The 23153-nt window shown below is 41.7% G+C and overlaps 1 protein-coding gene across 1 annotated transcript in view; it reads right to left on the minus strand.

Moving 5' to 3' along the window:
* PTPRN2 (protein tyrosine phosphatase receptor type N2) overlaps positions 1 to 23153 on the minus strand; it is a 1552619-nt gene that overhangs the window by 602774 nt on the left and 926692 nt on the right. Inside the window, exon 11 of the mRNA XM_044294005.1 lies at positions 71 to 150. Coding sequence (XP_044149940.1) covers positions 71 to 150 — 80 coding nt within the window. The remainder of the gene's footprint in view (positions 1 to 70; positions 151 to 23153) is intronic.

Genomic DNA, 23153 nt, shown 5'->3' on the forward strand with positions numbered 1-23153 from the left:
GAGAAGTAATCCTTGTGTTGGTAGGCAATTTACGTAAAGTATAGCTGGCAATAAAACAGAAGAGGCGTACCTGCTGCCTTCACCACATCTTCTGTGGTCATATTCTGGATGTTGGAGCGCACTTGGAAGATGACAGCTGATCCTGACACACTGCAGAGGTTAAACAGGAAAGAACAGAGTAAATTGTCTAGAAATCGATAACTTTACTATTATTTCTTTATTTATTATCGACAACTTTTTTATTTTATTTTTTAATTATACAGGATTGGTAGCTTTGCATTTATGTTTCAATGTATTTGATTTTCTGTATTTGATGCTATGGTTGTCTCCGGAGTTAATGACACATTTGTATGTATACCCGCCTGTCTACAGCCACTCGGCCAGAATAATATAAAACGTAGGAAAACACACCTATGCTACTATGGCAACAACATTCAGGGTAGGATTTGTCACGATGGCCGCAGCCGTACAAAATCAGATATTCACAGGAGAAGGAGGTCCGTGTGGTGTGATGAGGAGAAATCAAAAGAGATTGAAAGAAAGGCAGTGTGATCACAAAGTAAACCGCAAAACGACACATCAAGTGTAACGGCATTGTAAAGAATGGCGGAGGCAAGGCAGACTTTGATTTAAATGAATAGAGAAGGCTATGAAAGATTTTCCACAAAATAAGTAAGTTGAAAGGAAGGCATCAAGTGTATGTATTATGTAAAAGACAGTTTCCTCCACACATCTCAGAATGTGAGAGTCTGCAAACAGAACACAAGGATTGAATATTCCAAGCCTCACAGTAAAGAAGTATTCAGCTGTGATAATTTTACATTGAAAATGGGGTCGGAGAGGGCAAAAATGAGAAATGATGAGTGCTCACATTATCCCCCCCCCCCCCATCACTGGTATTCAGCTATGCAGGTCCTTGCTCCTTGCTCCTATCCACTTCCTCTTCTCTGATTCAATACACCAGAATCGGCCTGTCCTCCCGACTCAGCCAATCACTGACTGAGGCACACCAGTGTGTCCAGTGATTGGATGGAAGAGTTAATGAAGAGGCGCGTGGACTGGAGCAGAGACTGAATAGCAGCAGAAAGGGATCAGTAAAGTGAGTACTCACTGTTTGTTATTTTGTCCCTCTTTGACCTCGTTTTTATTTAAAATTATCACACCAGACTACCCTTTTAAGTTGCCTATACACCTTCAATGGTTGTCGGCCAAATGCTCATTCGGCTGACAGCTATCCCTCCTGACTTCTCCATACACATGCACACTTGGCTCAACCAAGCGTAGATAAGTTAGTCAGGAGGACCCCACACACATAAGATAGCAAGCCGGTCCTGCCATTTAAGTTTATGGGGGTCATTAAGGTCCATTTACAAGCAATAGTGTCAGGTCTCAAAGAGCAAATGCTTCCGTAATTATTTCACTGCCAGGGGTGTTTGAACATATTGCACCTCTGGTAGGCAGGACAATGTTCGCAGTTTTGACATGTTCAAAAATCATTTTGACATGTTTTAAAAATCATACGAACCCCCCAAAACCCTATATTTTATGAAAGTAGACATATGGCATATTGTCAAGATGCTAATCAGCACTTTATACACACAAACACCTCCATGCAACTTTGCGTCAAAGTGTAATTTTTCATACAAATTGCATATCAGTTAATATTAGGGGTAAAAGTGCTACCCAAGCAGAAAGTTATATGGTCCACAACCCTTAAATATAAATGTTTATTATGTGTAGAGTTCATACATACAACTTAGACCTAAATTTAAATGCACATTATCTTAATACAATCACTAGAACTGGAAAGAACAAAAATCTGGTTTTAAGCTGATAATTTTAAAACAACCTATAAACTAGATTGACAAAAATCCTTAAAAATTTAGTTAACCCCCATAACCGTTATATGTCCTATATCTTGTGAAAACAGATAACCTGATTTTGCAGCTGTCTTGACGGACTGTTGACAGTCATGTGCACCTTCATATAACTTTGTGACATAAATAAAAATGCATCAAACAAACATTTGCAACTAAAACTCACATCAAAGTAAAAGTTTATGCATAAAAACAATATAAATGTAATATGTCAAGATTTGCAAAACTCATATTATATATACCACAAATGTATACATGAACAAGAGCTTGTGCTCTCAAAAACACTGGAACACAGGCCATGTATTATATGGTCATCATCCGCATACAGTATGCTTTGACAATGTATACTGCACACAGCCTCTATGTTACCAAAATTTACATTTTCTGAGAGTGCAAAACATACTGTCTATAAAAATATAACCTACTAATTACAGTAATTCACACAATCACCTGTATGAAACTTTGCAGGAAACAGTGTCCTTATGATAAATAAAATATAGTCCGCAAAAGGTTGTAATATGTGAGGCGTTCATACATATCACAAGTGTACATTGAATGGTACATGTGTTAAAGAAATGCAGAAACTGCAGTAAATGCACCAAGCAACTTTAGCATGCAAGTATTGAGAAGTATGTATTTAGTATCTATTTTCTATCCTCCTACACAAATTGTAATCCTAATTAACCTAATATAAGGCAGCTTTTAGACTGGTATCATACGTGTACTTTATTACTCCCGTATTATGGAACCAAACACCTGAGCGTCCTGCAGAGAAAATAACAGCGACAGTCTGTGAGTCAAAATGTCTTTTCTTGCTGTTAAAAATATTTTCCATCTGTTATTGGTTAAATATAGTCTCTAGTAATAATGGTTATTGGTATCACTGCAGCGTGTAATGGGTATCTCTAGAGAAGTGGTCTGTATATTCTACTCTATAGATTAGGTTTGAATGGAAAAGGGACAGTATACATTGTAAACTATTGATGTTTCTTGTTTGTAGTGCATTTAGTGCAACTTATTTGTCGCCGTGATCTGGAGACTGGTAAACATCTGGATCATGGCATCAATAAACAGCCTAAATGGGCACAGAGGGGTGATTAGATGAGCAAGTGTTCACCTTCACATCCCTTTTCTGGAAAAAAAAAAACTAAAAACGTACGTACATGTGCAAGTATGGTCTCTGATTGAAGGAGGTTGCTAAAATGCACAGAGTCTTCTCTCTCCTCTTGCAGTCTGTCAGCACATCACCCACTGCCCCCTCTCTTCCCCGGCTGACATTTCTTCTGGCCGAACTGGGGGACTGTCACTTTATTCTTGCATATCTCAGGCTCTGTAACAGCTAGAGCTTCAAGCCAATCTCAGCTTTAAACGAGACCATAATGGCAGTGCTAGCTGCAATAAATCGCAAGCTAGAGTACATAGACATATGAATGAAAGCGGCAGGTACATACAGCTTTCACTGAGACCCCACTCTAAGGACTTTAACCTGTGATTTATTGCAGCTAGTGATTGTCATCTTTAAAACAAGACCTGCATTGAACCTCCAACTGTTACACAGCCTGAGATCTAGCAAGGATATGAGATACTTCCTTTGCAGAGAAAGGGTTAAAAGGGTTGTCAACAATAAGGACATTTATTTCACTTTGCATATACCTTTCAGTTTGTAATAAACTTTATTTAGTAGTCTTTATAGCTAGCTGGATCGGAACTCACATCATGCCCACTGCTCTGCTCTTCTGTCTTCTGGTCCAGAGAGAGTGCGAGAGCGTGTCACCAACTTTCTGATTTACATCCTTGTGGACCCTCTTTAAACAGCGTATGTCCAAAACTGCGTGAAATATTCTGGCACCACCTGCTGACCTCCCATGCAAACCAGTAAGGTGGTGATGCACTCTGAGACTCCCTGGACTGGAAGATAGAAGGACCATCTTGTGGAGTGGATGAGTTCATGTGAGCGGAGATGAGATCTAGTGATACAGTATATCTCAAACTGAAAGGTATACTTATTTTTGCCCAGATAGCCCCTTTAACGATTATTTCCTTGTGTAAACAAGCAAATTCAACATGATCAACAATGAAGGAAAACTTTATTATTTCGTCATGGGTGAAACTGATTGATCAGACATAAACCAGATACCTGTATGTTTGGCAGGTCACCAATCTACTCAAGATGTGCAGGAAGAAGTGTTAACCAAGGGAACAAATTCCGTGAGATGTGAGATCAAAAATTGACAAGCGCTAATTCCAATAGTGATTATGAGAATTGATATTTAAAAGGTAATTAGGTAAATTCAATTTATATTGTAACAATTTTTGAATATCTTTTTTATTTTTAATGCATTTATATATTGAAACAATTTTTCAATTTCTTTTTATTTTAATTGATTTTTTTTTTGTATTTCTTTACATGATTAAGGGGGCAGGAGTGTGCTCTGAGCGGTAAGCACCAGTTGCAGAGATCCGCTGTACACTAGGGGAAGCCCCCGACTAGCAGTGTAAAATTATAAACAAAAAAGCCCTTGCCCTGTGCGATACATGAGAGCATTGGAGCAAAAAAAGTCAGAGGGGCTGAGTGGGGAAGAAGGGGAGAGTTTTTATGTTAAACTTTTTTTTTTGAATTTTTGGTGATTTATTTTAAAATTTTCCAGGTCACTGTCTATGTTACAAAATATATATATAAAATGCTGGCAACTAAGCCTAATGATATGCAAACACTTCCTGGTAAGATCACTTTTCAATAGTAGTATCATTATCAACAGAGGCAGGATTACAATACAAGATTAAAGGGAGTCTGTCACCACATTTGAGCATATTAGACTGATCAAATAGCGTTATATGTGCCACCGAGAACTTAAAAACTGTACCTTTGTTGTATCTAATGGAGTTTTCTTTCAGCCAAAAATGAACTTTTAAGATTCTGTAAATGCGCCCTCTCAAGTGCCCAGGGCGGCGTCTCAATCGTCCGAGCCCCAGGCAGCACCTCCTCAATGGCTCATAACCCCGCCCTCCGTGTGCCTCTGCCCGCCCGTTTACTCTCCTCCTCTCCTTTTCCACTGCGGCTGCGCGGTCAAATTCGTAGCGGGCGCAGTGGAAAAGGAGAGAGGAGGAGAGTAAAGCACACGGAGGGCGGGGTTATGAGCCGTTGAGGAGGTGCTGCCTGGGGCTCGGACGATTGAGACGCCGCCCTGGGCACTTGAGAGGGCGCATTTACAGAATCTTAAAAGTTCATTTTTGGCTGAAAGAAAACTCCATTAGATACAACAAAGGTACAGTTTTTAAGTTCTCGGGTGCACATATAACGCTATTTGATCAGTCTAATATGCTCAAATGTGGTGACAGACTCCCTTTAAAATGTATGTACAGCTAACAAGGGATCAACCATGAACGCGTCTATGATCCATGTGTCTGTTGTAAAGCATATCACTATATGCTGTTAACAAAAGCTGCCCCATATTTTTGTGCATGAAATAGAATAAAAACAAAACAATCAGAAAAAAAAACCAGATTAGAAAAAAGTTTTTATTGCCAGAAAAGAAACTATAGGTGATAGATTCCCTTTAAAATCATGATTAAACTAGGCATAATGCCTAGTAGGGTTGATCCTGTTAAGTAAAATGATACCGGTCTTGTGAAAATTGGGGAAGGTGCTCCCAAGGAAAATGAAATTTATTTATGCAAATGAGGGTTTCTGTGCACCTGAGTGGACGTAAGTCCTCATTTGCATAAGTCTTTTTTCTTGGGAATGCCACAAACAAGGTTCCTGAGACAGGTATCATTTTAATCAGTAGGATCAACCAAACTATGCCTGATTTAATGGGGTAGATCCATGCTGATAGGTTCTCTTTAAAGGGGTTGGCCCATCTGGGACATTGATGGCATATAGCTAGGATATGCTATACATGTCAGACAGTTGTGGGTCCAATCTTGGGGACCTCCTCATATCTAGAGAACGGATCCCCCAAAGTGAAGGAGAGAGCACTTCTCCATTCCTCTCTATGGGACTGCCAGAAACTCTCCTGTGAACGAGCGGTTGCACATATGTGGCTGCTTTCTGTTCACTTGGGGATTCCATTCTGAAGATAGGCGTGAGTCCAAGATGTGAGAAGTACACCTACCTCACATATCTTAGATGGGAATATCCATCTTATGCCATGATTGCCATCATATAGTACATGACAATCTCTTTGAACCAGCCCTGTACCTTACATGGATTCAGAGCTCTCCCCATTCATTGCTCCAATTGTTCTGCTAAATTTTTAATTACATGCAATTACAAAAGTTTTCAGATCCAGGTGCTGGTTTAAAAAATGTTTTTCAAGGCACAACTCCTTTAAAGGGGTTGTGCCATCTCAGATATTGGGGGTAAACAATGTCTTATAGGTGCAGATCTCACCTCTGGGACCCACACCTCTACTTAGAACGGAGCCCGCAAAGTCCCAGAGTGCACACTGCGAATGCGACACCGCCCTCCATTCATTCCTATGGCAGCGCTGAAAATAGTCGAGTGCTGGCTCTGCAATTTCCATCAGCCCCATAGAAGTGAATGGAGCGGTGGTCGTGCTTGTGCAGCGAACTTCCCATTAATTTCAATAGAACTTCTGAAAATAGCCGAGCATGGGCTCGGCTATTTACGGTGCTCCCTTAGGAATGAATGGAGGACAGCCGCACATGAGCGGTGCACCCTCCAGGACTTTGTGGGCTCCATTTTAAGCATAGGTGCGGGTCTCAGAGATGGGAACCGCACATATTAGACATTGGGGACATGTCCTAGTAATTTGCCCCCAATGCCTGAGACGGGACAACAATTCTGGAATTATGCAAGAATGTACTTCTAAAAATATTATGCAATTTCATTACAAATCGACCGATACTTGCGCGAAATTTCCTTAACAAGGTGGGCGCCTGACTTAGGGATATACAGTGATAGAGCATGTACTTATAAATGTTATAAAATGCGATTAAATATTTGTCTCACATACCGATGGCTCAGTATTGGCTGTAGGAATTGCAGTAGGGGTGGAAGGATAAATCGACACACTTAGAGGTCATGCGCTGTATACCTATTATCAAGACGCATTGTTGCGCGATACACTGTGAGCCGGTTTGGCATGCTGACTGCACGACAGTACCTAATATTAATATAAAATGCCGGTTTCTGCTTGGAAAATAGAATCGCTCTGCAACAACTTGTTATTTTCTCCGCAAGTGGCATAATCATTTTAAAGTGTTACATAAAGGAACTGAAATTGCCTATTTATAGCCTAATAACGAACACCTGATGACTTTATAACGTAAAATCTCACAAACCAAATTGTTGTGATCACAAACATACATCAAATGCTCGAGTTTACTATCAATAGGCAGATAAAGTGCCTTTTTTGTACTGAGCGTTGCTTTAGAAAATTGTAAGTTATCTCTGGAATATCTCACACGCTTAACATGATGCGTTTCCCATGTTTATAAACAGAAATATATTCTGCTAGTGTTTCATATGTTATAAAATAGAAAGTATGTGGTCATGACTTACTTACAAAGGTTATTCCGGTTGGTTGACATTATCTCCTAGCCACAGGGTAGCGGATAACTATTAGATCGGTGGGGATCCCAGCTGTAGGACCCCCACTAATCACAAGAACAGGGACCCAGTACCCCCTGCAGCTCCCCTGAAATGAATGAAGCGACCAGTTGGGCATACATGCGGCTGCTGCATTCATTTCTAGGGAAATTCCAGAGACAGCGAAGCACTATGCTCGGCTATCTCCGAAAGGTGTCAGAGATATCTGAGATTGTGAGCCTAATAAAATAATTGCTTCTACACTGCTTATGAACATCAAAGGGGCCTCATGTGTGTCTGTAAGTGTGATTTATCCATCCTTATCTGTTCTAAGCTCTGGAGCCAAAAGCAAACATAGTGGAAACTAAGGAAAAGGATGTCAAAACAGTACAGTTCTGGCAGAAGGAAGAGGTCCCCTGCTTCTGAGTGAGATGGTTCTAGTTTTGCGGCTGAAACAGGGAATGAAAAAAAACTTTAGAGAGGCCCAAACATAACTGTTCCTTCACAGTTATGATTGTACAGAGAAGCACAGGCATTATGCAAATGTTTTAACACTTTAAGTCGGAAAGATGACAGATTCAATTATAGTCAATGAGGATCCACAGGCGAGTGGCAGTGGCTACTATGACAGATACAGTAATTCTGGTAGTTTGTTCCTTTGCCAGAAGAGACCACCCGATTACCTTAGTGGAGATGTGAACACAGCCAAACATGACTGATTTATATGTATAATCTCAAACAGTAGTACAAAGTATGACAAAGGTACCTAGGTCCGCTGCCTGTACATAGAGGCAGGCATCTCTTTAATTTGACACCTACTGTCTATTTCATCTTGTCTTTGAGGTAAATCTCAGCTTAGTGAAGGTACTGTTTCGCCTTAAAGAGACCAGATTTAGTGCAGAGTGGTAACTCCTAGACTAGTGCTACCTTCTGGAAGTGAAGCATTGCTACTAAGTCTCCATCCAAGGCATCTCAATCAGCCAGTCAAAATCCTACTCTGTACTGATGAGGGGCAAACACCCCAAAACAGCTGTCTACAGATGGATATTTGCCTTGTCTATTTCCAATTGTCATGTTCCAAGGCTTATTAAAAAGTCAGACACTAAACATAGGTAGCAACTTCCAGAAGTTGGCACTAGTTCTCAATCTCTAGTTGATACCTCTTTGAAGGTACAGCTCAGAATGTGGAACATGGGCCAGATACTTTATGATTTCTAGTATGGTGGTAGATTGTAAAAGCCAAAAAATCCTTCCTGAAGTTTTCAATGATCACCCAATGATTAGATATTCGGTTGTCCTACTAGGAAGTCGGTGTTGGCATGCCCTACTATAGTCCCGTCAGTGCCTCCATGGAGTATCTGTTCTTTCTCCTCTGACAGTCTTGACCCCTCCACAGGGTAAATTAATAGTTTGCCGCAATATCTTTGGCAATAAGAGCTGATCTCTGGGGGATTCAGAAGCCTCATCAATAAGCTGGTCAGTGGCTAGACGTCATTTTCATAAAGTACAACCCCTTCAACTTACTCAGCTATTTCGACAATTTACTTGCTATTTTTTTTTCTTACCTTACTATTAAGAGAACAATATTGGGGCTATTATTCCTCAATGGTAGCAACTATCCCATAAAACTTAATTAGGCACAATGAAAATGTTTATATCAATCCTTATACTTGCTTGCATACTTTGGTAGTATACCTTCACAATAATATACATGGGGTCTCCTTGGAGATATGCCGCTACCTGATACCTCTTTGACTAGGATTGTGTAAAATGTCCTAGTACCTCAAGTCAGATTCACAGGAATTTTTGAGTGATTGTCAATAAAGTTTCGTTCCCATCTCCGTTCGGTTCAGCAGAGGAGCAGACTACTGGAGTTACCGTATCCAGCATAGCCAGACACTGCCCATTCACTACAACGGGATCTGGCGGGGATTCAGAGGGTTTCCAGAATAAATACCAGGTTTCTGATGGAAAAATAGTGCAGCACGCAGAAACTGCATCCCTGCCAGATTCTCTTATGGTGATTGGGGATCTGGCGGTTCCAGGTGGTGTATAGAGTAACTCCGGTAGCCTGCTCCTCTGCTGCAACAGACTACCATAGTTACCAAACACAAATGTGAACCTACCTCATGGTTGTCATATAGAAAAGCTCTTTAGCTTGGTTTGTGGCAGAATAGCTGATAAGGAGGAATCAAGGTGACAATCATTTCAACTTACAGTAAATGACACAGTTTGGGCCACTTTTCCCGGAAATAGAGGGGGGGGGGCCCTTCTTATACTATAGATGTGACATAATCAATGTTATCCACTTTGGTTTTGATATTATGGCTAATTGTGTATATATATATATATATATATATATATATATATATACAGTATATAATGTATTCCATTTTTACTGCATAAGAATTAATTAGCCTGTGCTACACCATATCTCTATCACTTAGGAAGAGGCAGCACTGTTGTAGTCTATTAAAAATTAAAACCCTCCAAACAGTAAGGTTTGTTATCAGCAAAGGGCAGCCAGGTTCAAGCTCTAATTGTTCTATGTTCTAAATTGCTTACATTCTGGTGTAATCTCTGTAAATTGTGATAGCTTGCCAAGAAAATCTTTTAAACAGCAAGTAAACTGCCTATTAGACACTGATATATATACAAGCCTGAGTATCACTGGCCTCAATTATGTATCTAAAAAAACAGAAGTGTTTCCACTTGGCTAGCTATATCAAGCACCATATCTGTAGCATTCAGTGGTGGGAATCCAGCTTCAGATTTTGCACATGAAGGGTAAGCAAAGTCTTAAAGAGGTATTTCTAAATTTTACTATTATGGCATAATGCTAGCATATCCCATAACACATAAACAAAGGAATCAAGGTCCCTAAATAATATCTGTACCGCCTGGCTCCTGGCCACTAATTGGTGGTGGTCCAACCTCAGGGATACCTGCAGTTCCTGAGAACATGGGGCCAAGGTCTGCCAACCACCGATGGAAGGAGGTTCAACCTATAGGACCCGTTGCTGATCCTGAGAAGGAAGGAATCAATTTCTACTGCACAGCAACGTTTGTGGAGGTACGAACTCTAGTACCTCGTGAATCCTGAGAACCGAGCTGCATTCACTTGAATAAAGTTGTAGTAGAGTTTCCTGATCATCGGGTGACCGGGAGCATTGCTGTGCAGTAAACATAAGTACATCTCCATTCAAGAGCCTGATTCACACTAGTGTCATGGCTTCTGAAGTCACAGTCATGACGGCTTTGAGGGATCCGTTTTTGAAACTGGTGTCCATCAGGTTTCGGCTGGGTTTCCATATTTTTTTTTACCTTAAGGGTACCGCCAAACATTAGGGTTTACTGATATAGTTTTGAAAACCAAAACCAGGAATGACTTCCAAAAAAGGAGAAGTTGTATCTGTCCTTTATACTTTAAATAATTTTATGATCCACTCCTGATTTTGCCTTCCAAAACTGCTTAAAGTGAAACTGTCATATATTTTTTTTATTTGCTAGTTTAGAGCTAGGCATGTATACCTGAGTTAGTCTGTCAATGATTGCCAAAAAATCTATAAATACCTTATAATAACAGCTTTCCTTAATGTCCCCTGTCCCTTTCCACTGGTCCCTTCAAAGACCATTGCTATGGCTTGTCTGTCTTCCTTTTAGTATAAACAGAGGACAGAGGGGCGGTCCTCCACACTGCATGTCTGCATCAGGCTTCAGAGTGAGGAGGTGTGTCTCTCAGTACTCCAATCTGATTGGCTGGCAGGAAGCTGTTGGCTACAGCAAGTATGTATGTGAAGTGAGGGTAGGCAGTTTTGGTCTCAGAGAACTAGCAGAGGAGCCGTCTTGAGAAGATCCTCATATTGTAGGGTTCAAAATAGCCATCACTAGGGAAAAGCTCAATGAAAACAGTGATATGTGAAGAAACGAAAGATTGCTTTGTGCATAATGCTGCAGCAGCAATAACATGCTGAAATTGATATTTTTGATGAAAACATGACAGGTACACTTGAAGGAAACCTAAATATGTAGCCGTAACCTAATAGCAATAATGCTGCTATACATTCTGTCAAATAAAAAAAAAGGAAAAGTACCTTATGAAAATTTCGGAGGTAATACAAACTCTATGGGAGTCATTCATTAAGCTGAAATACGTCTATATTAGGTGTACTTGAGGAGCAGATTATTGCACAACGGTTAGTTGTGCCACAATCTGAGACTTCTGCCTGCTCACGCCAGGTCTAAAATCTTGGGCGTGGCGTGGAGAGGGGGAAGATGGCGGGCCAGAAGGCCCATCCCATTTACCATTTTCATAACTTCGGCGAAACCACTGCCAGCGCAGGGCTTTATTAAGACCGGCATCTAAAATGACTTTAAAATGTTTTAATAAACGTGCCCTTATATATCCACTTCTGATGCATCCCATCCCTCAGCACATCTTTCTACTGTATATGGTCAAGAGACACTGGATGTGATTTAGAGCTTATGCTATGCTGCATTTTTATAGGACCGCGCAACTAACTCCTTTTTCTCTGAGTCGAACCATTCACTCATATGGGTACAAATAGAGCATCAGATTTTCCAATTATCCTCCTCCCACATGAGCTCCTGCGAAAAAAGACGCACTAATAGTGAAGCACAGTGAATGCTTCTCACAAGCGCAGGTGGCACATCAAACCAGTATGTTCATCTAAAATTCCTCCGAATATATCTCTTCAATTGCTGTTCTCTAGAGCATAAAACACTCCAATAGTGAAGAACCGCTGTTTACTTAAAAAAAAATCCTTTTAATATACTCACAAGGGTAGGTTAGTATAAAACTGATAAAATAATTCACAGCAATGTGCTCCTGGGCAGGCACCGCCTGGCTCAGTGGTCCTGTGACAATAAGTGGATAATTTGATCCTGTGTGCTGAAACCAATGAAATTTGCTGTGAAGCAACTATATCTCTTTTCATTTTCTTACATAAAAACAGAAGCTGCAGTTTTGTAAAAACAAGGGTGCATTTCTAGGACACTGTCTCTCCCATGGAGCTAGCCACCGAAGAAGCTGCACTCCAGCCACTAAATGCTGATGCCACCCCGGTGAGAGCCTTGAGACGTGAGGACATTTCAGTAAGTACAGTACATTTCAAAGAATGCTCGAACAAGCCCCTCCTGAGGAAAAAGAACTTTGGGTAAAACAAGGGGCCAAACCTGATGAACATGGAATTTGGAGAAACAAGGACAAAATTTGTCTACCTCGCCCTCTATACCCAGCTCTGGCTCAGGAGGCCCACGTGCCCACTCACCTATCAGAACGTGCCATGGTAAGTGTGGTTAATGCAGGGTGGATTGATCCAGTATTTTCTACAGTAGCTGCTTGGTTTGTACAAGGATGTGTAGTCTGTGCATGAACAATCCCAGTCAAGTGGTGAAGATTCCAAGCAAGCACACCCCCAGGCCACTTTACCCATTCCAGAGACAGCAGATAGACCATAGAACTTATATGTAGAAAAATAGTTGCTTTTCCAGCTCACCATACCAGCTAAAGTGCACGGAACACGACCGGACTAGTCTTGATAGATGCAATAGAAAAAAGGAGACGTTCCAGCACACGGTAAATCCACACGGTTGTTCATCTTTATTGGTCTTTAGCAAAGAATCAAATACAGCATGTATCTACACCCACCACCACCATCGTCCATGTAACCGTCCACGGTGGTGGGTGTAGATACATGCTGTATTTGATTCTTTGTTAAAGACCAATAAAGATGAATAACCGTGTGGATTTACCGTGTGCTGGAACGTCTCCTTTTTTGTATTGAGACTATATACAACTGCCTAAGGTAGGAGTATATGAATTTGTCCTTGTGTGTGTTCTCTTTTCAGGGTGGCCAAGGCAAAGGCAAATACAAAGAACACAGCAAAGAAGTTGGTCAGTGAACGGGTGTGTGGGTATGGTGTCCCTGAAGTTATTGAATCAGACAGGATTATCCCCATTTGAGATTCTGTCTGGAGGCGCCCCTAGATTAGGATTGTATTTTCCACAACAGTTAAAAATGAACAATGATAGCCTAACAAGCTACATGCGGGCCCTCACAAAGAGGCTTGAGCACACCCATAAACAAGTGTTTGCTTCCCTTTCAGATCCAGATTTAGTAGAAGGAACACACAGCCTGCAACCAGGAGAATGGGTTGTGATAAAAAGACATGTGAGAAAAGGCCTGGATCCCAGATTTGATGGTCCTTTCCAAGTCATGTTGACTACTCATACAGCAGTAAAGGTTGAAGGAAAGCCCAACTGGATACACGCTTCTCACTGCAAGAAAGTTCTGACGCCCCAGGATCCTCCTGCTGATGGCCGCCCTTATCCTTAGAACAACGGCCCTGTTCCAACAACTGAAGGATAACTGGGACTATATACTTATCCAACACCACCAGGTGCTGTTTAGAGGACTCCATGACACTGACAGTAAAATTAAGGACTGTTGGATCTGTACTCACAGTCCCGTGAGTTCAAGAACTCTGCTTTATCTGGCAATCACTTTGAATTTCAAAGAACTTATTCATATGTCTTGTTGACCGTTTGTCTCACAAAGAAGACCAGGGCCTGATGATCAAAAGTATAATTCCACTGCAGTCCCTCTCCCCATAGCAGGGTGGGTGGAGACTCCCTGGTGGCAAGACAAAGAATAATGTAAGTAGTGTTGACTATTAGAGATGAGCAAATTTTTCAAAAATTCGATTTGCCAGTTCGCCGTATTTTTGGGGAAAAAATTTGGCTCGATCCGAATGTCGAACGAATTATGTTAAAAAAACAGCTATTTCCTGACTGCTGAGGGCCTTTATAGTGGTGTAGAACACTGTGCCTAGCAGTAACACACATAGGGAGTCTGCTTTGGTAGTAAAATAATACTGTGTGTCTGTATGATATGCAGATGACAGGCGTCACTCTTAGAATCACTGCACACCTCACTTATTAGGGCAGTCACAGGGCCAAAACTGACCAAATAACTCAAGTATGAACTCAGCCTTACAGGTCCATGTTAGCGCCAAGAAGAAGCGCACTCCTTTTACACCGTCGCCAGCTAATTCCACATAGATGTCTACAGAACCTGTTCTATTAAACGCGTATACAAGTAGAGACCTCCGCGGACAGAGTGGAGAGGGTGTCAGCATTAGGTTTGTGTTGACGTCACTGATTAATTTGCCCTTCCTTTGATCCGTCAGAACAATTACCCACAAAAAACTGATCCTGTCGGCAGAGCATACGCCTTCACTCGGTCAGCATTTGCTTAATAATCCATCAGTATTGCTAATGCCCCCAAAAAACTGGAGTGGATGTAAAACAGAGATGACACTTGAATGGAATATTTGCAAGTCTTCTGTGTTTTGTACCCATTCCTGCTTTTGGCTACCAAATCATAAGCCAATTCAGATGGGACCATACAGGCTTTACAGCTGCTACACCGACAGGATCTATTGTGCATCTCATTTTTCCTTCCTTCTGACAGATCATTAGAAAGGTCAAATAAATCATGATGTCAGCCAGGCTGAAAGGCAAAATAGTGGTCCAGTCATGAAGTGGGGAGCATGAGAAGTCCACAGACCTATACATAGTGGTTAGGTGGAAGCAGCATGAAGAGACCACAGAGTGGCCCAATGACAGGGTCTGGAGTTGGCAGCAGAATGAGGAGGCCACTGAGTGGCACAATGACAGAGTCTGGAGGTGGCAGCAGTATGAAGGGCCACCGAATGGCACAAAGACAGAGTATGGAGGTGGCGGCAATATGAGGAGGCCACCGAGTGGCACAATGACCGAGTCTGGAGGTGGCGGCAACAGGAGAAAGCCACGAGCGGCACAATGACAGGTTCTGGAGTTGGCAGCAGTATGAGCAGTCCACTGAGTGGCTCAATGACAGAGTCTGGAGTTGACAGCAGTATGGGGAGGCCACCGAGTAGCATAATGACAGAGTCTGGAGTTGGCAGCAGTATGATGAGGCCACCGAGTGGCACGATGACAGAGTCTGGAGGTGGCAGCATCAGGAGAAAGCCACCGAGTGACACAACACCAGGTTCTGGAGTTGGCAGCAGTATGAGGAGGCCACCGAGTGCACAATGACAGAGTCTGGAGGTGGCGGCATCAGGAGAAAGCCACCAAGAGACACAACAACAGAGTCTGGAGTTGGCAGCAGTATGAGAAGGCCATCGAGTGGCTCAATGACAGAGTCTGGAGTTGGCAGCAGTATGAGGAGGCCACCGAGTGGCACAATGACAGAGTCTGGGGGTGGCGGCAGCATCAGAAGGTTGTCATTGTTTTCACATACTTTTTGTATATTTGTTGTTACAAAATATATATATTTTCCTCACACTTTCAGACCGCACACGACCTCACACAACGTCATTCAGTTCCATACAGCAAAAGGAGTTTTTCAGTCACCCATCCTTTTTACCGAAAAAAAAATTATTGAAAGACAAAATTTCACCACAATGTCAATCGGTTCATACATCAAAAGAAGTTTTGCAGTCACCCATCAACATTACCGAAAAAAAGCACTTTGAAGGAGTGGCACAATGACAGAGTATGGAGGTGGCAGCAGCATGAGTAGGCCACAGAGTGGCACAACATCAGAGTCTGGAGGTGGCAGCAGCATGGGTTGGCCACAGAGTGGCACAACAACAGAGTCTGGAGGTGGCAGCAGCATGAAGAGTGGCACAACTTCAGAGTCTGGAGGTGACAGCAGCATGAGTTGGCCACAGAGTGCAAAGGTGACATAGTGTGCAGATGGCAGTAGCAGCAGCAGCACCAGGAGGATACCACAGAGTGGCAAGGTGACATAATGTCCAAACAAAACGAATCCAGCTCACCTTCCACTTTTCTTATCCGGGATTAACCCCTCGTGTAAAGAACAAACAGGTAAGACCTCATGTTCAGAACAAAGGATACAGTTCCAGCACTGCAGTATCGTTGTTGCTTGTTTCTTTAATTGTGGTAAAAAAGATACAGCTTAGAGTGGCAAGGTGACATAGTGAGGAGATGGCAGCGTCAGGAGGCCACAGAGTGGCAAGGTGACAGTGTGGAGATGGCAGTATCAGTAGCATACTACAGAATGGCAAGGTGACATAGTGTGTAGATGGCAGCAGCAGGAGGAGACCACAGAGTGGCAAGGAGACATAGTTTGGAGGTGGCGCCAGCATCAGGAGGCCACAGAGTGGCAAGGTGACATAGTGTGGAGATGGCAGTAGCACCAGAAGCAGCATCAGGAGCATACTACAGAGTGGCAAGGTGACATAGTGTGGAGATGGCAGCAGCATGAGGAGACCACAGAGTGGCAAGGTGACATAGTTTGGAGATGGCAGCAGCAGCTGCATCAGGAGACCGCAAAGTGACCCGGTAACAGAGTGGGGCGGTGGGTGGCAATGCCAGTACTGGCTGACGAAGGTGGATGAAATAAGGAGCACTTGGCAGCAGATGTGTGGCATCAGGCGGGTTGCAGCATTAAAGTAGTAGCTGAGGCAGGAAGTCAGAAGAAGACGATCTCTTGTATGAAAGTGTTGGTGTGGCACCATGGATTATCTAGTCTGATTCATAAGGAATTGGTGGTTGGAAATCCTGGCGGATCCACGCCTGATTGATCTTGACAAAGGTTAGCCTCTCTACATTTTGAGTGGACCGACGAGTTCTCCTTGGGGTAACTATGGCCCCCGCTGCACTAAACACTCTCTCTGATGCCACTCTACTGGCCGGGCAGGACAGCTTTTCCAGGGCAAACTCTGCTAGTTTCGGCCACAAATCCAGTTTGGCTATCCAGTAGTCCTGTGGATCTTCCAAGTATGCCACCACCTGCTGGTTCAGATTCTGCAATACGTCTAGCAGCTGCTGCTGCTGGTGAGTAGTTTCTTCACTATGTGGGTGAGGAAAGCTACTCATCAGCGACTGTAGACTCAGGCTGCTGCTGATGGAGCTGGTACTGCTCCTGCCACTCCACCCCTCCCCAGCACCCATGGCAGTGGAACGTGAGCACACAGGGCCCCCTCCAGTCAGACCTGTGAGAGGATGGGCGATGGCACAGAAAGGCAGCGATCATATGACTACATAGGATGTTTCTGTAGTAGTTCAGTTTGTCTTCACTCTCGTGGGTGTAAAAAAGGCCCCCATTCTGGACCGGTAGATAGGTCCAACAAGGTGGAGAGCCAGAAGTCACCCCTCTGCCGAATGGTGACAATTCAGCTGTCACTACGCAAGCAAGTGAGCATGCATCATACCATTTGTTGTGTGAGATTTAGTGGATAGCTCACCTCCCTTCTCAGTATGGTAAGGGTGCTCTAGTCGAAGGACTGCTCACTCAAACAGTCCAATAGTATAGAAAAGATGAGTAAAGAGACGACTGGCACTCGCTATATGGTACACATCAAACGTATAGTTTATTCACTGCCTCCTCAGCAATGGAGTGATGACAGCAACACATAAAATTTAACAACTTATAAATTAAAAGTATACATCAAATCCCCTCTAAAAATAATAAAATACTCTAATTATGAGCATATAAAAACAGGGCCTCCTAGGAAAAATAATAATATTAGTGACGATACATGTGAATTATTCCTGTTAAGGATAATAGATGTTAAATGGCATAGAACGTCAAGCCTGTTGTCTCCTATTTAATATCCACAGTCTATATATTCATTTGTTCCGGATCCAACAAGGGCAGACACTAGTTGGAAAGTCTATAGATATGCCGCTGGAGGATATCACTCCTCTAGGTATAACACTTATTACAGCGGTCCTTTGGCACGTTGGAATCTCGGCCTTAATATACAATCTGTTAGGGGTAGATATTGCTTACCCTCCGATCAATATTGTAGACAGTCCGGTTTATCCTGCTCGCTGCGTCATTCACTTCCAGCGTCCTGGGCGAATTTGCAGCCGCCGAACTGAACACTTACTACACCGCTCACTCTCGGCGTCCTCGCTCTCTGGTAGTAGACACGTGATACCTCAGAGATATCGCGGGACTTGGTAATTCCTTTCCGATAGTTCTGTGAGAAGGTGCTTTCGGTGCAATGTAGAGGTGGAGCGCTCCAATTGTTAAAGATAATTTAGGTGATTTAAATCTGTATCTTCATATCCGGAATTATGCTGTAGACAGGGATATAACGCTAAACGCGTTTCGAAGACCTCCGTCCTCTTCCTCAGTAGCTATATCCCTGATCAAACGTCATCCCCTTTTATATCGTCACAGGTAGTTCACAAAATCTGGACTGGAATCTTCTATTTCTATAATATAGTTCCTTCATGCGTTTTTGATGCGGTTTTTAAAAACGCATGTGCGTTTTATATTAAATTAAAACCACCACTTCTTAATTAGTCTCTATGACCCAAAATACAATAGTATTGCAATATAAGAAAATGGATTCAGAATATAAAATCAATAAAAATGCTTGTTCGTTAAAAACGAGGTAGTGGTTCATAAAAAGGAACAAAGTAATAATTCATAAAACTTTAGTATATAAATACGTCATCCTGTGTGTCCTATAATATAATGTAAACTTAGTAGATGATCAAGGGATTGGAGAAAAGGGGAGGCGTGCCCATCCACAAGAGGGGATCACACTACCGATAAAAGGCTAAAGTGTGATCCCCAATTGATTGAGGGGCACGCCACCCGTTCTACAGGAAACCAAAAATTTCCAATTCCGCATTAAGTCCAGCTGGTATCAGGCTTCCGAAATTGTAAATTTGCTTAGATTCTGCCCTAGACATCCGTTCAATGTGGTTTCCCCCCCTCCAATGCTTGTCTATTTTTTCTAACGCCACAAAGGACAAGCCTGAAGGGTCTTGTCTATGGGCTTCTTTGAAGTGCCTTGAGAGTGAGTGTTTCTCATATCCTTTCTTGATATTAGAAATATGTTCAGATATCCTCACTCTCAAGGCTCTCTTCGTCCGACCGATATACTGTCTTGAACACGGACATTGGACTAAATAAATTACACTCACAGAGTTGCACGTAAGGAACTGTTCTATCTCCCACACAAAATTGTTCTGTGTGGAAGAAACCCTCTTAGTATTTCTTGGAATTTTAGTGGTTTTACAACAGATACACTGGCCACATTTATAAAAACCCTGCAAGTTAGTCAATCTTCCAGTATTTGATGTTTTTACCTTTTTAATCTTGACCGAAGGGGCTACTTTTATCCCTAGGTTGGCTGCCCTCGTATATATTATTTGTGGTCTTGGAGGTATAAGCCTACCTATTATTTTGTCTTGCAGAAGATGGTGCCAATGTCGTTTAATGATTTCCTCCACTTTCTTCCTTTGTGAAATATAAGGAAGAATAATTCTAAATTGGGAATCTATTTCATTTTGTTCTGCTGTTTTTACAGTCAGTAGTGAGTTCCTCGGTAGCTTCCTCACCTTTTCCAATGACCCTTCTAGTATATTACTTGGGTATTGTTTGGCCAGGAACTTATCTCTTAGGTGTAGAGCTTCTACTTCAAACTGGGCCTCTTCGGTACAATTCCGTTTTAGTCTACGGAATTGACCGAAGGGCACATTTAATAGCCAGCTTGGCAAGTGGCAGCTAGAGTGTAAAATAAATGCATTTCTGGCTGAGGGTTTTTGGTATGTCTTGCAGATATATTTATTAGCTACTTTCGTAATTGCTAAATCTAAAAATTCAATTTCCATCATATTGGTACTACAAGTAAAGACCAAGTTCAGATTATTTACATTCAATTCTGTTAAAAATCTCTTGAGACTATCTTGGTCTCCCTTCCATATTAAAAGGACATCGTCGATATAACGTCGCCAGAGCACCAGGTCGCCCCCCCTATGCAAATCAATAGTTGCCTGCTCCCACTGTGCTAGGAACAGGTTTGCATAGCTGGGGGCAAACCTGGTGCCCATGGCCGTTCCTCTAATCTGTAAATAAAAACTACCTTCAAAATAAAAATAGTTGTGTTGTAAGATGTGTGCTATACCTTCTAAAATAAAATCTGATTGTTGTTTTTTCATTATCTGACTATTCTCCAATTGTGCTTTAATTGCTCTCAATCCAGCCTCATGATCTATTACTGTGTAGAGAGACTGGATATCCAGTGTAGTCATAATCCAGTCTTCTTCTACATTTAATCCTTCCAATATCTGAATAATTTGAGTAGTGTCTCTCAGATATGATGTAGTCATTTTCACCATAGGTTGTAGCCATGTATCTATGTATCTGGACAAGTTAGATGTTAAGGAGCCAATACCTGATACTATGGGGCGGCCCGGAGGGCTCTCCATGTCCTTATGCACCTTAGGAAGGCAATAAAAGACTGGGAGCCTTCCGGGCGTCCCCATAATATAATCAGATTCTTGTTGTGATAGGATGCCCATATGGGTTCCTCTCTGGCAATATTCTTTCAACTTATCATTAAATGGCTTTGTGGGATCTGATTCCAGTTTTTTATATGTCCGACTGTCTGAGAGTTGTCTCAAGCATTCCTGTATATATTTTGTGGTATCTAAAACAACGATAGCTCCCCCTTTATCAGCGGGGCGTATCGTAATCTTTTCATTCTTTTGTAATCCTCTGATTGCGGCCACTTCTCCATTTGATAAATTTTTTCTATACAATTGTTTTTCTTTTATTTTTCTAAGGTCAGTCTCTACGTTCTTTTGAAAACTTCCCATTTCTGGACCAATTTCATTTCTGGGGAATTTCTTTGATTTATTCTTCAAACCAGTATGTTTGAAGTTCTCCTCTCTTTGTGTTATTGTTAAAATCGGATTTTTGATAAAGTATTTTTTTAGGCATATGTTCCTAATGAATTTTTGAATCCCGATGTAGGTATTAAATTTATTTAGTTGTGCACTGGGTGCAAATTTTAGCCCCTTATTCAAGAGGGAATTTTGTGCCGGTGTCAATTTAATATTACTTAAGTTAATAATATTATCTGGTTCTGTGTTGAGTGTATTTATCTGTAAGTTCTTCTTTTTCCTCCCCCTTCGTGTCTTATTATTTCTGACTGGTGATTGTGATGTGATTGTTTCTGAATTTCTCTCTGAGTGTATATTGGTGATGTTCTCTGGTGATCTCTCTGTCCTAATGAGCGTGTCGGATGTGGTGAATAATATGATTCTTCCTGTCTGTGGTGATTGTGATGTCTCAAATTGTATTGGTGCCTCTGGGGTGTCTGTCCCTTCCTGTTGTGCTCTGGTGATCGTAGATGTCTGGATTTCGTTCGTGGTGAATGATGAGGTGGAGTCCCATCTAAAAAAGGCTGCTGCGTCAGTGTCTCAAACCTATTTCTAGTAGGTATAGTAGGTCTTTCTTGTTCTACAGGGATTAATACGGGTCTCTCTCTATTATCTACTTCATTATAGTCTCTATATTGTGGTTTAGGGACAAAGCTGTGTTTTTTACTTTTTTTCACAATTATTTCAGATTCAGTTTTGTCCAGACTTTTGCATATCCTATCCTGCCATAGGTTAAAAACACTATCTTTAGGTAGTAAATCTATTTTTGTTTTCATCCGATTGATTTCCTCTGTGATATTCCCCAAAATTTGGACTCTCCTTTTAATGATTAGTTCAATTAGTGCTCGTGATTGTATATGTAGGAGGTTTGTCCACTCAAGATTAAATTCCTCCCCATATAAATCCTGTGCTGGAGTTTTCAATAATTGTAGGCCTTTTGGGATCCTATCTTGATCAAGATATTGACGTAGGGATCTGATCTCCCAATTGTGTTTCAACTGTTTTATAACTAAATATTCTAATTCTCTAAATGTATCCTGTATAGATTTAGTATCTTTATTCTCCATTAATGGTGCCTCAAATAGAAAAGTGTCTACTTTTTGTTTTTTCAGTTCGATGTGATTCCACATATCCATCCTGAGATTGGTGGGAGCTAAATCCACAATTGAGTGATAAGAAATAGAGTATGTAAAATTTAGTGGATAGCTCACCTCCCTTCTCAGTGTGGTAAGGGTGCTCTAGTCGAAGGACTGCTCACTCAGTCAATCCAATGGTGTAGAAAAAATAAGTAGAAAGACGACTGGCACTCGCTATATGGTACACATCAAACGTACTATTTATTAACTGCCTCCTCAGCAATGGAGTGATAGCAGCAACACATAAAATTAAAAAACAACTTAATAAAATTTACACTAAAAGTATACAATAAAATCCCCTCTAAAAATAAAGCTCTGGTTATATATATATATATTAACATACAAGAACAGGACCTCCTAAGGTGAATAAATAATGTTAAGTGACGATGTATATCCTAACTCTTCCTATTGAGGATAGTAACTGTTAGGTCACATAAGGCGTCAAGCCTATTAGTCTCCTGTTCCACAGTCTGTATATTCAATTATTCCGGATCCAAAAAGGACAAGCACTAGTTGCAATGTCTATAAGAATGCTGCTGGAGGATATCACTCCTCTATATAAAACGCTTACTTCAGCAGTCCTTTGGCCCGTTGGAATCACGGCCTTGATGTAAAATCTGTTGGGGGTAAATATAGCTTACCCTCAGACGAATCTCATAGACAATCCGGTTTGTCCGCTCGCTGCGTCGTTCACTTCCAGCGTCCTGGACGAATTTGCAGCCGCCGAACTGAACACTTACTACACCGCTCACTCTCGGCGTCCTCGCTCTCTGGTAGTAGACACGTGATACCTCAGAGATATCGCGGGACTTGGTAATTCCTTTCCGATAGTTCTGTGAGAAGGTGCTTTAGGTGCAATGTAG

Source organism: Bufo gargarizans, chromosome 5, assembly GCF_014858855.1.
Source record: "Bufo gargarizans isolate SCDJY-AF-19 chromosome 5, ASM1485885v1, whole genome shotgun sequence".
Classification (NCBI taxonomy): Eukaryota; Metazoa; Chordata; class Amphibia; order Anura; family Bufonidae; genus Bufo; species Bufo gargarizans.